Source organism: Loxodonta africana, chromosome 5, assembly GCF_030014295.1.
Source record: "Loxodonta africana isolate mLoxAfr1 chromosome 5, mLoxAfr1.hap2, whole genome shotgun sequence".
NCBI lineage: Eukaryota > Metazoa > Chordata > Mammalia > Proboscidea > Elephantidae > Loxodonta > Loxodonta africana.
Window position 1 is genome coordinate 62,725,458 of NC_087346.1, and position 15,905 is coordinate 62,741,362.

At 36.4% G+C, this 15,905-nt stretch overlaps 1 protein-coding gene across 3 annotated transcripts in view; it reads left to right on the plus strand.

Moving 5' to 3' along the window:
• The window catches only part of SNCA (synuclein alpha), a 136,591-nt gene that overhangs the window by 14,308 nt on the left and 106,378 nt on the right, over window positions 1-15,905 (plus strand). For all 3 annotated transcript variants that reach the window (XM_023553245.2, XM_023553244.2, XM_023553246.2), the window contains exon 4: window positions 3,401-3,543. In XM_023553245.2, coding sequence (XP_023409013.1) covers window positions 3,401-3,543 — 143 coding nt within the window. The remainder of the gene's footprint in view (window positions 1-3,400; window positions 3,544-15,905) is intronic.

Consider the following 15,905-nt stretch of genomic DNA (forward strand, 5'->3'; position numbering starts at 1 on the left):
TGTTCATTTTTAGCAAGCAAGGTTCTGTCATCAGCATTTCACAGATTGTTAATGAGTCTTCCTCCAGTCCTGATGCTGCTTTCTTTTTCATAAAGTCCAGCTTCTCTGATTATTTGCTCAGCATATAGACTGAATAAATATGATGAAAGGATACAACCCTGATGCATACCTTTCCTGATTTTATACCAGATAGTATCCCCTTGTTCTGTTCGTACAACTGCCTCTTGGTCTCTGTACAAGTTTCGCATGAGCACAAGTAAGTGCTCTGGAATTCTCATTCTTCACATGGTTACCCATAATTTGTTATGATCCACAGTCAGATGCCTTTGCATATTCAATACAACACAAGTAAACATCTTTCTGGTATTCTCTGATTTCAGCCAAGATCCATCTGACATCAACAGTGATATCCTTTGTTCCACATCCTCTTCTGAATCCAGCCTGAATTACTGGCAGTTCCCTGTCAAAATATTGCTATAATCATTTTTGAATTATCTTCATCATAATTTTGCTTGCATGTGATATTAATGATACTGTTTGATAGTTTCCACATTTCATTGAGTCACCTTTCTTTGGAATGGGTACAGATATGGATCTCTTCCAGTTGCTTGACCAGGTAGCTATTTCCCAGATTTCTTGTGCACAGACGAGTGAGTGATTCTAGCCTTGCATCTGTTTGTTGAAACATTTCAATTGGTATTCTGTCAGTTCCTGGAGCCCTGTTCTCCACCAGTGCCTTCAGTGCAGCTTGGACTTCTTCCTTCAGTACCATTGGTTCTTGATTATATACCACGTCTTGAAATTGAATACTAACCAATTCTTTTTGGTACAGTGACTCTGTGTCTTCCTTTTGTCTTTTGATGTTTCCTGGGTCCTTTCAATTTTTTGCCCATAAAATCCTTCAATGTTGCAACTTAAGCTTGAATTTTTTCTTCAGTTCTCTCAGCTTAAGAAATGCTGAGTGTGTTCTTCCCTTTTGAATTTCTCACTCCAGGTCTTTGCACATGTTATTATAATATTTTACTTTGTCTTCTTGAACCACCCTTTGAAATCTTCTGTTCAGCTCTTTTATTTCATCATTTCTTCTGTTTGCTTTAGCTACTCTATGTTCAAGAGCAAGTTTCAGAGTCTCTTCTGACATCCATTTTGGTTTTTTCTTTCTTTTAAAGGACATTTTGCTTTCTTTATGTTTGACGTGATGTCATTGTCATTCCACAACTCGTCTTGTCTTCAGTCATTAATGTTCAATGCATCAAATCTATTCTTGAGATGGTCCCTAAATTCAGGTGGGATATACTTAAGGTTATACTTCAGCTCTTGTGGACTTGTTTTAATTTTCTTCAGCTTCAAATTGAACTTGCATATGAGGAGCTGATGGTCTGTTCTGCAATTGGCCCCTCACCTTGTTCTAGCTGATAATACTGAGCTTCTTCATTGTCTTTTTCTGTGGATGTAGGAGATTTGATTCCTGTGTATTCCATAGTGCAAGGTCCAATTATTTAGTCACTGTTCATGTTGAAGAAAGGTATTTTCAGTGAATAAATTGTTGGTCTTACAAAATTCATTCATTTGATCTCTTGTGTCATTTCTATCACCAAGGCCGTATTTTCCAATTACTGATCCTTCTTCTTTGTTCCCAGCTATCACGTTCCAATCACCAGTAATTATCAATGAATCTTGACTGCGTGTTCAATCAATTTCGGACTACAGAAGTTGGCAAAAATCTCCTATTTCCTCATCTTTAGCATTAGTGATTGATGTATAAATTTGAATAATAGTTGTATTAACTGGTCTCCCTTGTAGGCCTATAGATATTATCCTGTCACTGACAAAAGGTACTTCAGGATAGATTTTGAAATGTTTGTTTTGATAATGAATGTGACATCATTTGTCTTCAATTTGCCATTCCTGGCATAGTAGGCCATATGATTGTCTAATTCAAAATGGCCAATACAAGTCCATCTTAGCTCAATAATGCCTAGAATATTGATCTTTATGCTTCCCACTTCATTTATTGACAGCTTCCAATTTTCCTTGATTCATGACTTGTACATTACATGTTCCGATTACTAATGGATGTTTGCAACTGTTTCTTCTTAAGTTATGCCATGTCAGCAAATGAAAGTCTCCATCATCAAGGTCAGCTTTTCTCCAGTTGTATTTTGAGTGCCATCCAACCTGAGGGGCTCATCTTTAGCTCTATATCAGACAGTGTTCTGCTGCTATCCATAAGGTTTTCACTGGCCAGTTTTTTTCAGAAATAGATCCCCAGGTTCTTCCTCCTAGTTTGTCTTAGTTTGGAAGCTCCATTGAAATCTGCTCCCCAGTGGTGACCCTGCTGGTATTTCAAATACCAGTGGCATAGCTTCCAGCATCAGAGCAAACATACATACATATAGATAAAAGATGAAAGACCTAAGACTTTGTGGGCACGTGTTACAGAAACTTAGATGAAGAGGAGTTGTTTTATTTTTGTATTGATCTTAGAATTATTAAAAGAGCAGAATACTTTGTCTTTTTGATGCTTCCTTTAAGTGGCAAAATTATAAAAACAATATAGACAGATTTATTCAGCAATTGTATCAGATATAGTTCTAGGATGTCTTGAAGAATTCTTGATAAGAGATTAAATCTTTGCTTATAATTGTAATCACCAACTATTTACACTGTCTTCTCTAAATTTTGAACTGATATTTTAAATCTGCTGAATACCATGCCAATTTTGGTTTTATGAAAACAAACTTAGTGTTCTTAGCAAATCTCTTCATTTTTACACTTTACTTAAATCTAGCTCTTTTTGTTCTCATTAAAACTATCAAAAATAAATCTTATTATTAAGGTCCTTTCTGTTTCAACTACCTGATGTTTTATAAACTGTCCAAGTTCTTCATAACCATCCCTTATGCTATGGTTCCTTTCTGAGAAATAACATGTATGAACTTAGAGATAAGTAGTATGTGTAGTGTTATTCAGGTATGATGAAAAGGAACATGCTGAAGGAGATCAAAGAATCAACACTGAAATTAAAAAAAACCTATTTATGCTGAGTCTGATATATCTGTAACTGCACCAGTAACATAAGCGTTGCTTTTTAAAACTTTCCTTAAAACGTAAGCCTCACCCACATCGCTCATGGCTCGAAGTTCATGATCATTGTGTTTCTGAGCACCTTTTAGTATCTGCATGGTTACAATAAAATATCTTAGCAGAGATCATTGTTTGGCTGAACCACACTCTCATTTAGAAACTTGTATAACCTTTATTTCTCTTGACTTTTCATTCATCTATGATGTGTGTAAATACAGGGTTTTAGAATCTGACTCGTAGTGGAGGTAAAATTTTTTTAAGTTGCTGACTTTCTACCATGCATTAATCTGTTGTTGCTCTCTATTTATCCCAGTGGCCGAGAAGACCAAAGAGCAGGTGACAAATGTTGGGGAGGCGGTGGTGACAGGTGTGACAGCAGTAGCACAGAAGACAGTGGAAGGAGCAGGGAGCATTGCAGCTGCCACTGGCTTTGGCAAAAAGGACCAAATGGGCAAGGTATGTCTGCATACATCATATGTTATATTTATAAGATTGTGAGGTTATGTTGCATTCTCACATGAGTCACTAAGCAGGAATAGGATGCTTCTTATGGATAGAGGGCTGGCTGAACCTTTCCCCCATAAAAAAGCACAACCCTTATATGAGTATTGTCTTTTTGATGTCCTAACACAGATAAATGCCATGCAAATTGTACAATAATCATGATTGTTTCATTTTCTCTAAGAAAATTTATGAATTGAGCAATGCAGTAAATGCCAAAATGAACAGTGACCTTTCAGAAATAATGGGTGTTTTTATGTTAGCTATGAATCCTGAAGTTTCATTTTGTTGAAATATAACTAATCTCTGTGCTAATATCTAAATGTTCAAAATAAAGCTCTTTTACAGCATGTCTTTATGATGACATCATCTTATTTTGTATATTTTCTCATTACACAACAGTTCAATGACAAATATATGTTAGTGAGAACTGATAATTAAAATGCATATCAACTGCAGGTTATGATTTCAGGATGACTTTAAAATCCTCAAAAGAATTTTGACATTGCATTTCTTAGGAAATATTGTTAAGATATTGAGGCTCTAGTAAGATTATACAAAGGGTTTCAGGACTTTTGTTTTAAACAGGTAAGTGGCTGGAAGATGAAGAGCCAACCAGAAGAAGATGAAATTTTACAAATTTCACAAAAACAGAATTATTTTTGGTAGTGCCCAGACACCATGGCCTTCTTGCCATTCTTTTAAGAATGACATTTTGGAAAAATAGATCATAAACAATTTAACTACCCCCCACATAGTTATTCAGAAAAGCTTAAATGAATAAAAGCGTGTATACTCCGTAATCCTGCCTTATTTCATAAGAGATGTCTAACCAAGAGTGTGCTAGAAGAATATAACAAAGGCAGGAAATGAAAAATATCAGATTTGACATTATGATCTATAACATTGAAGTGTCCTTTACTTATTTCCTTTGACTTACTAGCGCTGTCATGTTTAGCTTGAAGCAAATTTATTCTTAAACACTAGAGTGTTATGGACCCTGTGATTAAATGATTAATCAGATGATGGGAGCTGCCTTCAGCTGACTCTTTTAATACTGACTTCACGAATAAGCCACAGGTCACAGGCAACCTTTCAGATCTCTTGGAAGAAGCATAGACCAGATGTATGCTCTTATATTGTTTGTAAGAAGGTAGTAGTAAGAGATGCTGGTATTAGTGAAATACTTTAATTGACAGTGAACTGTCCTTGAATGTTTAATAATGATTGATATGTTTGATTCCTATCATTCTGCTTGACCTCAGGAGATAACCACCATGAATGTTAATCCTATTTAAACCTAAACTAAAAGCTTTGGAGTACAATGAATTGCCTGATTTATATTTTTGGTAGGAAGGGCATACGCTATTAAGACATTGTGATCTTAGATTAAAGCCTAACTGTGGTAATTAAAGAAAAAAAAATTGACCTAATTGGTTTGTTTCAAAAGACATCTAATCAGTAATATTTTTCTGTGTGGTATGTAAAAATCAACATATCAATATTTTATACTCACATGAGAGTCTTTTAATGCTACACAAATGGTCCCCACTTATAAGCACATCTGTTATGATTGCTCTTCTTTGCATCTGATAATATTTCTCTGGGGTATGGATGGATAAGCCATGATTTGTAATAACTCTTCATCCTATAAGGTTTGGAATGGAAACTACAGTTTAATTATATATAAAGTTGTAAGGAAAATAGGCTTACTCTTATGTTCTCATTAAAATTAAATAACATTCAAACATTTACTGAGTACTTTATATGTGCTGGATGCTAGCCTGGGCACTATGCAGAATATAAAAGTAAATAGCACAAGGATGGTTCCTGCCTTCAAGGAATGTGCAGTTCAGACTGCAGGTCTAATTGCCTCCATGAACTACTAACTCATTCCCCATGAGATCAGAAGGAATGGCTGGTGCCTGTCTATCATTGCTGAATGTTTTTCTCAAGGACCCAATAGATGGATCCTGATCAAAAGGAGGAAAAATGTAGAACAGAACAATAAATTCCTATGGAAACCAGACTTACTGGATCCATTGAAACTGAGGGAACCCCTGAATCTATCGCTTTGAAATAACCTTTATATCTTGAACTGAAGTATCCCATGAAGTCATCTGTAAACAAAACAACAGTTTAGCTCAATTAATAAAGAATGTTGGCATTGAACATTTTCCTTTTTTAAATAATTACCCATTATGCAATAAATTAGCAGCAATAACTCCAAAGCATAGATGGGAACTTTAAGGGGCATAGAGACTAAGACAATATGAGTGGAGATAGTAAGAATGGTGACACAATGTGAAGAATGCAACCAATGGCATTGGTCTGTACATGCAGAAATTGTTGAACAGGTGTTTCTTTTGTTGCATTTATTTTCACCAAAATTAAAACAAAAAAATTAGTTTGAATTAAAAAGAAAAGAGAGAGAGAAATATACAGCTCAGGCAGAGAGACTGTCATATTTACCACTGGAAAAAGGAGTGCCTCTGGTCTTTGAGAACAGTATGTATTTGTAATAAATACATATCCATCACAGAAAAAAAAAAAAAAGGTTTTTGTTAGAAATACAAGGGGCCCGTTCTCTCCATAAATATTATACTTGATTTTATTCTTGTCAATAGACTGTGAAATTACTTTGCGCTGATAGAGAAAAGAGCCACAATATTTTAGCTCTTTAGACACGAGAACATAAAAAACACTTCCACCCAAGTCCTAGGATCAGAGTTCAATAATCTGGAAGCATTATGATCCTGTGATGTATGTGTGCCTGAAAATCCAATTTCAGTCTTCAAAAGACCAATTGTAATGATAGTTTTGTTTGCTAGAGAAATGTATTGCAGGATGATTGTAGTAGAACCGCTTCAAGGCACACCAACACCTTTTAAATCATATTGTGCAATTGGCTTATTCCTTCATAAATGCTTAACATGGATTAAAATTCTACTGAGTACAATGACTGTATTTTTGTTAAGAAACGTCTTCATTGTACATGTGCTCATGTCTATTTAAACATGATATGATATTTTTGGTAGTGTTTTATTAATCAGGTACAACCATATATAGGATGGTTTCAAACTTAGGTGATTTGTTTTTACTTCTATTAGCATTTAAGCCACATTTTTTACCTTGTAATTAATTCAATGGTAATCTTAGAAAAACAGTAATGATATTTTAGGTGACAAGCATAAAGGGAATAAGAGAACCAAAACCCCATTGCGCTTGAGTCAATTCTGACTTGTAGTGACCCTATAAGACAGAGTAGAACTGCCCCATAGGGTTTCCAAAGCTATAATCTTTATGGAAGCAAACTGCCACATCTTTCTCCTATCTAGCAGCTGATGGGTTCACCCTGCTGACCTTCAGGTAGTAGCTGAGAGGTTAACCACCACACCACCGTGTTTCTTATAAGTGAATAAGATATGATTATATATGATGATATTCAGTAGTTTCATTCCAAACATCAAGGAAAATAACTTGTTTATCCCTGAAAAGTAAGAAGTAATTTGATTTTTTGCCCCTTCAAATGTAGAGTTTTAGTTTTCTAAATTTCAGGGAAGCATTTGATGATGTCGTTTGCTTTATTAAGAGAAAATATCAAAAATAGATTTCATGGTATTTCAAAATACACAAAAATCTAGGACATTTGCTTGAATTTCAAAGAAACAGAAATAAGGCAAATGAGATGCCAGTTGTGTTTTGCATATAGATATATGATTATGAGAGCTAGTTAAGGATGATACATCTCATCAACCTAATGGTCCTTTTACAAGGAAATAATTACTAGTTTGTCAACTCAAATATTAGATAATATTTTTATACAGAAATTCATTAAAACTCTTACTAAACATTAGAGTATTTAAGTAACAATTTAAATGTCTCTCTGTACCAAGAGATTCTATAATCAATAAAAACATAATTTATGAAAATTCCAAAACTAGTACTTAATTCTTAGTAAGGCAACAATGTGTATTAATACAAAGAACTCTGAGCCATGAATTATGTTTTTGAATAAATAAATGAATGATTGAATAAATGAACAAATGGAAAGATATATATCTTATCTTCCTGATTAAAGATGGGAACTATCTTACCTTTTTTACTTTGGTGTTCTTCACACCTAATACAGTAAGATAAATTGTATGGAAGTGAATTCATAAGAACCCAGATAAGGGCAGGTCTGAGTAGCTTTCAACTGTAAAAATTGGCAGAGACATTTTCTTGGTCCCTTTCCTCCATGCCCAAAGGCAGGGAAGTCCATTAAAGGGAAGGAAGGCAGAGAGTTTCTCCCCATGCTAATTTCCCATGCTAGAACTTTCTAGAATGAGAGCGCCTACAGAGCAGAGAGAACCCAAAGCTCATCTAACTTTGATGTCTTCATGGTAAGCACTAAATCCTAGTTAAAGGCCTTGTATTTAATCTCATTTTAGTTATTGCCAGTGTAAAACAGACTTATTGTACAAGTATTCAATAAAATTCAAGATTTGTCTGTTATAAGAGCTTAATAGGGTTCAAAGTCCTCTCTCCTCAAGTTTACTTCAAAGTGGGATGATATGTCTGCAAAGAGGGGAAGGAGAAGGGATAGGAATGAATATATCCTTGCTCTTGATGGGTTCTGGTTTTCATCCTACACTAGTGGTACTCAGCGGCTTATGTCCTGGGGTAACTCTCTGATGTGTTACATTATATTGTCTAAATGTGCCTGGCTGGTTTCCTCTTGAACTGAGGGGTCTAGAAGGGAAATCACCCTTTCCCGTCACTCACTGCTTCTGCCCTCCATATTTTGGCCAGTGAGTTCCTGCCTTCAGTTCTTTCCAACCCTGATCTGAGCCCATGGGAAACCTAGGAATCCCTACCATACCAGTCTCAATTCTTTGGAACCAGGAAATGTGTAGTGAACAGGAGTGAACTTAATTCTTCAACTTGGAATGTCCATCCTCCACGTCTGTATGGTTCTTTGCCTATACTCTGTTACAACTGGGAAAGATCAGCAAACCCTGATACTCAGGCACCATCCTAGCAAGTAATGAGATTCTGGTCTTCCCTGCTCACCAGTAAAAATAACCAGTTGCTGTCAAGTCGATTCTAACTCATGATGACTCCATGTGTATCAGAGTAAAACTGTGCTCTGTAACGTTTCCAATGGTTGACTTTTTTTTTCAGAAGTAGACGGAAGTAGGTACCTTTCTTCCAAGACACTTCTGAGTGGTCTCGAATCTCCAACCTTTTGGTTAGCAGCCTAGCAACCATTTGTACCACCCAGGGACTCTTCCCTGTTCACAGACATCACTAAACTTCATGAGGTGATGGGCCTCATTACCACTTGCCTCACAGAGAAGGAATGAGGGGAAAAACAAACTCTAATGCTCCACTAATACTTCCTTTCGAATCTTTTTCCCTGAAGACCTCTTCTCCTTCTTTCTATTTATACTTTACTAATGGAATTAAGAAAATAAATAAATAAAAGCTTCTGGCACTAGGACGTTTAGAATTTAGTTTCACTGTTTTCAGTTGTGGGCTTATTCCACAGTATCTCTTGACGTTTCTATTTAAATGTGAGATGTGGAAGGGGCCAGCCCATACACAGGGGCACAGTGCCTTAAGTTGCTGCTTCATATTTTCATCAACTTTATGATAGAGGTGTCCTTTATTCACCAATGATATGGTTGGAGAATAAATCGATTTAAGTCATTCTTGAGGCTTTTTTTTTTTTTTTGAGGCTATATTGGAAATCTACATTAAAAGCATTAAAGTTATGCATATTATTTGACTCAACAATATCACTTCTAAGAAATTGAATTGAACTGTGAGGATGTCCATCACAGCATTGATTATAATAAAGTGGAAAACAAGCATTGAAAATATGGCAATAATTTTTAGTTAACTGCATTATGGCACGATGAGCAGCCATTACAGTGCTGGTATGGAAGAATACTTAGCGCCATGGAAAGATGTTTCTGCTACAGTAAGTGAAAAGAATAAGCTGCAGTTTGTACAATAAAAAAAGAGCCTATATTTATTGACTGATTTTTCAAAAATCTGTGTGGTGTGTTTGTGTAATCCAGAGCTGAAGTGAATGCTCCAGACTCTTAGTTTTTCTCAATGAAGTGCTTCTGTCATTTTGGGCTGGATAATTCTTTGCGATGGGAATCACCTCATTTACCGTAGGATGTTTGGCATCCCTGGGTTTTACTTGTTAAACACCAGTAGTGCTCCCCAGGCATTGCAACCACAAAGAGCCAAACACTGTGTCTGAGTGATTATTTCCTGGCCAGTGACTGTAGTCACTTCCTTGTCCCCTCTGCTTACTTGTATTTTCCATAATTTCCTTTAATATGTGTGTATTATATCAATAACAAAAGCATAATAAATAGTATTTATAAATACGCCATGCTATGCAACATTTATGTGTCTAATCATTCAGCTACTTTGAGCAGAATTAGGATTTTAAAATACTAATTTTCCTTTTTAGTGTCTCAGTTTCCTCCTATGTTCATTCAACTGATTAAAAAAAATATGTTAGCTTTATAGATGCTTGTTGTTGTTGTCGTTAGGTGCTGTCAGGTTAGTTCCGACTTACAGCGACATTATGTACAACAGAATGAAACACTGCCCAATCCTGTGTTATCCTCACAATTGTTGTTACACTTGAGCCCATTACTGCAGCCACTGTATAAGTTCATCTTATTGAGGGTCTTCCTCTTTTTTGCTGACCATGATGTCTTACTCCAGGGACTGGTCCCTTCTGATAACATGTCCAACGTAAGTGAGACATAATCTCGCCATTCTTGCTTCTAAGGAGCATTCTGGTTGTATATCTTCCGCTACAGATTTGTTCATTTTCTGGCAGTCCACGGTCTATTCAATATTATTAGCCAACACCACAATCCAAAAGCATCAAGGCTTCTTCGGTCTTCCTTATTCATTGTCCAGCTTTCATATGCATATGATGTGATTGAAAATACCATGGCTTGGGTTAGGCGCACCTTAGTCTTCGGGGTGACATCTTTGCTCTTCTACACTTCTAAGAGGTTCTTTGCAGCAGATTTACCCAATGCAATGCGTCTTTTTATTTCTTGACTGCTGCTTCCATGGCTGTTGATCGTGGATCCAAGTAAAATGAAATCCTTGACAGTTTCAATCTTTTCTCCATTTATCATGATGTTGCTCATTGGTCCAGTTGTGAGGATTTTTGTTTTCTTTATGTTGAGGTGTAATCCATACTGAAGGCTGTAGTCTTTGATCTTCATTAGTAAGTGCTTCAAGTCCTCTTCACTTTCAGCAAGCAAGGATGTGTCATCTGCATGATGCAGGTTGTTAATGAGTCTTCCTCCAATCCTGATGCCCTGTTCTTCTTCATATAGTCCAGCTTCTCGTATTATTTGTTCAGCATACAGATTGAATAGTTATGGTGAAAGGATACAACCCTGACGCACACCTTTCCTGACTTTAAACCAATCAGTATCCCCTTGTTCTGTCCGAACAACTGCCTGTTGATCTCTGTAAAGGTTCCTCATGAGCAAAATTAAGTGTTCTGGAATTCCCGTTCTTTGCAGTATTATCCATAGTTTGTTATGATCCACACAGTTGAATGCCTTTGCATAGTCAATAAAACACAGGTGAACATCCTTCTGGTATTCTCTGCTTTGAGCCAGGATCCATCTGACATCAGCTTTAACAAAGTGAAATTTATTCTCTCACATTCTAGGAGGCAAGAAGTTCGAAATCAGGGTGATAGCTTCAGAGGAAGGCTTTTACTCCCTGTTGGCTCTAGGGGAAGGTCCTTGTCATCAGTCTTCCCAGGTCGAGGAGCTGCTCACTCCATAGAATGCACTGTGGTCCTGGCACTATTTTCTTGGTGGTATGAGGTCCCCAATGTCTTTCTGTCTTCTTCTTTCTTTTATATCTCAGAAGAGATTGATTTAAGACACAACCTAATCTTGTAGATTCAGTACTGCCTCAGTAACATACCTTCCTCTAATCCTGCTTCATTAACATCATAGAGGTAGGATTTACAACATATAGGAAAATCACATCTGATGATGAAATAGTGGATAATCACACAACACTGGGAATCATGGCCTAGCCAAGTTGACATATATTTTTGGGAGACACAGTTCAATCCATGACAGCATCCAAAATTTCAAAATATATTTTAACAGAAAATTTAGAGGAGCGAGTAAGATGTACTGTCAAAGTGAATTAAATAATTTTTTTTCTCTTTCATTTTTGGCTAGTGTATTCAAACATTTGGGGCTTTACTTATTGTTTGATTTTGCAGATTCTTATAAAAACTCAGGTATGTGAGAATGCTGTTATACTCTTATTTTCATATATCCTTACAACTTTGCCTTCTTGTTTTAATATGTTTCATCCATAAACCAAACCAAACCCTTGCCATCTAGTCGTTTCTGACTCACCACAAACCTATAGGACAGAGGAGAACTGCTCCATAAGGTTTCTAAGGAGTGCCTGGTGGGTTCAAACCTCTGATCTTTTGTTTAGCAGCCAAAAGCTTATATGTCTTGCACCAAGGCTCCATTTCATTCATAGAAAGCCAAAATTCTCAAGTTTACAAATTACTTTTCAATATCTTTGTCAACCTGTCTGATAACATATGGAACCTGGTGGCACGGTGGTTAAGAGTTCAGCTACTAACTAAAAGTTCAGCAGCCTGAATATAGTAAGCTGTAAAAGTACACTTTTTTGATAGGCTATTTACTGTAATCTGCTTATTTCTACAGTACAATGTGTGGATTTATTTCAGTTACAAACAAACTTTGTACCTAGACTGAGGGGATCCTTATGTATTTTAGTCCACTGCCCTATAAACTGTGAATATCATCTTGTTAACAGTTACTGCTTTTTGTTAATAGTAACAAGCATGACTGATAGTCCCAAAGTCCCAAATATCTAGGTTATAATTTGGGGTCATAATCATTTATTGAAACATAACACAAGTATTGATGCATTAGTGTGTATTTAGAAGTAGAATTTAGCTATGAAGAGAAATTAGTTTTTCCAGATTTAAATACATAGTCTTATTGAAGGCTTTAGGGGAATAATTCCCCAAAATACTTATTTTTTTATGTGATAAATATTCTCTAAATCTTTGAGGAAAATGTATATCTCTTTATATGTAACAAATATTTGTGTTTTTATTCTTTACTGAGAGAATGAAATTTCTTTCCTCTCTTACACTTTCTTCTTTCTCATTAGAAATGTTTTGGATACTAGTCTATGTATGGAGTCCTGGTGGCACAGTAGTTAAACACTTGGCTGCTAACCAAAAGCTCAGTGGTTCAAACTCACCAGCCACTCCTTAGGAGAAAGATGTAGCAGGCTGCCTCATAAAGATTACAGCCTTCGAAGCCCTATGAAGGAATTCTACACCGTCCTGTAGGCTCCTGTGAGTCAGAATCAGCGTGACGGCAAAGAGTTTTTTTTTTTGCTTTTACTGGTTTATGTTATGATCGGGGTTTAGTGTTGGATGTGTATACATATGAACATGTGTGTGGGGGTGTGTGTGTGTGTGTGTCGATGTATCATGTATGTAATGACTTTTATGGCAGAGTTGTCTTCAGAAATTGGCTTGGTCTTCTTAGTGTCTGGCCATTCTATAAAAGTATGTATATTGAGCTCTATCTTTGGAATCTGTGAAGTAGCTTTTCACAGTACTTCCTTTGATGTAGTGTGCTAGAAATTTGGAAGTTGCTAGCCAGATTAGTTCTAGAAAATTATCTTGTGGCTTTCTTTTATTTATAGAATCAGGTTTCAAGCCCTCATTCTGTTATTCAGGGTGTTGTATCCAGCCTCCCTTTATTTTCAACCATCTGTCTCATGATTACTCCACGAAACAATCTAAGCAGACAAATGTCTTCAAAATACCTCCCAAGTACCTGATCAAGCATGCAACTTTTCACCTGGTGGCACAGTGGTTAACAGCTACAGCTGCTAACCAAAATGTCAGTAGTTTGAATCCACCAACCACTCCTTGGTAACCCTATGGGTAGTTCTACTCTGTCTTATAGGGTCACTGTCGGAATTGACTTGACAGCAATGGGTTTGGTTTTCCATGGAGAAAGCCTCTATGACTTCTGTCTGAATTTATCCAGGCTGCAGCCTCCAGAAGTCCCAAAACTTTTCCCTAACTGCTGAAACTCATAGTAATTTTGATTTACATAGATCTCATAGCATTTGTGAATATGCCATGTATTTTTGGTTGCTTGGGCCGAAACCTGAAGTTATTCCTCATCCTTTTCCTCTTATACCCTTCATTCGATCTCTTAGTTAGTTATTTTACTCGTATTGAAAAACATGTTCCTAATCCTACCACATTCCCTTTCTCCACTGCTGCCACCCTAAGCCAGGCCTTCATCATCTGTCACCTAGCTGAGCCTCTTAACTGATCCGCCTGTTTCCCTCGCACATCCTGGCTGGTTTATTCTCTACCAGCCAGAGCAATTTTTTTAAAACTTAAACCAGATCATGTCTCTCCCCTGCTCTCAATCCTCCATTGGCCTCCTATAATACATAGAATGAAATCCGAATTTTTACTATGGTTTAAGGGCTCTATATTGTAAAAAAAAAAAAAAAAATTGTGTTACCCTTCCTAAATTCTTATTTCCGATCCCTTTTCTCCTTGTGTATATCCTTATAGTACCCTGACCTCCTGACTGTTACTTGAGCCTGCCAAGCACATTTCCAATACTCAGTAAACACATGTAAAGTGAGATTTATTAATTTAAGTGTGGACTATTTCCTTGTTTTAAAAGATACATGATATATAGTCTTAAAAAAAAAAAACTGTCCAGAATTTCCAATTTTAATTTTAGAAATATGAACTACATGAATGTATAGTATAGCAAAGCTATCATTCTGTTTCAGACCTCCACATGATTTCACAGCATATTAATAATTTAGTATATTATCTAATATGAGCCTGTTCTAATGAGCTTGCTTATATCTGTTATACTTATCACAAAAGTTCTAGTTTTTCCATGCTTTTATAATAACTTTAGTTGATTATATATGGATTCATGAAATTAACTTTCTCCTTAAGAAACAAAACAATGATTTCACTCATGAGATAAATCTTGGAAATTTTAAAACTACTTGTTACTGTACTTGTTCATATTCCATTAAATATCTTAGTAAGCCACATAAATTCAAATGACTCTTGGACAGATGGGCAGAACCATATGCAAGTGATATTAGGCAGTTGGTGGGCATAAGATGCCAGGAAGATCAGGAATATCAAGACAGGGAGCTTCCGACTGCTCTTGAAAAGGTTGATTCTTAGCTCCTGACTCTCCATTCTATATTCTCCTTTGAAAGCAATGCCTTCCAATACAACTTTCCACATTTTATATCCAAACACATATTCAATGCTTTTTTGTGGTCATTTGTATATAAATAAAATGAAACGTTTAGGCAGATTAAAGAGAAATCTCCACCTTCCCCTGCCTTTTATGCAAGGACGACAGCTGTGAAATGTACCTCTCCTCTGCAGGGAATGGAACAGTGTTGATTTGCAAGATGATGAGAGGCAGGGAAAGGCTGCACACTGAGGAATAGTGTGTCGTCTGTCACTGCCTGGACTCATCAACCATGTGGAACTCTGAGAGGCACTGGCTGAGACACCAGGCTTCTTAATTTGTTTCTTCTGGGACACTTCAGCAATAAAGATTTCATTAGGACCAGAGTAAAACATTAAAAACTAGTTAGCTTTTGTAATGAAGAGTAGTTATCTTCGAGTATCAAGGAAGGCTTTGTGACTTATTCTCTCCATAGGTTATGTTGATTTATCTAGAAAAATCTATTATCATAAGAAGGTGACTTTGAGTGTGACTGATCTCCTTTAGAATAAATGAAAAATTCATTATGAACTACAGATAAATTCTGCCTACTATAATGTTTGATCTGATTGAAACCATTTCACTTTAACAAATCCTCTTTTGCAAAAGGGAACTAATTGATAACCTAAAGCAAAATTTTGTGTAAGAGTCACTCGCTTGGCAGCCAGAGAAAATTTTGCACATATTTACTGAGTGGTACAAATGGTTAAGAGCTTGACTGCTAACCAAAAGGCTGTGGTTTGAATCTACCAGCTGCTCCTTGACAACACTTTGGGGGCAGTTCTACTCTGTCCTGTAGGGTCTCTATCAGTTGGAATTGACTCAATGGCAATGGGTTTTGTTTGGTTTAGTTGGTGCAAATGGTTAATGTGCACAACTGCTAACCAAAATGTTGAAAGTTTGAATCCACCCAAAGGCATCTCAGAGAAAAGGCCTGGTGATCTACTTCCAAAAAAT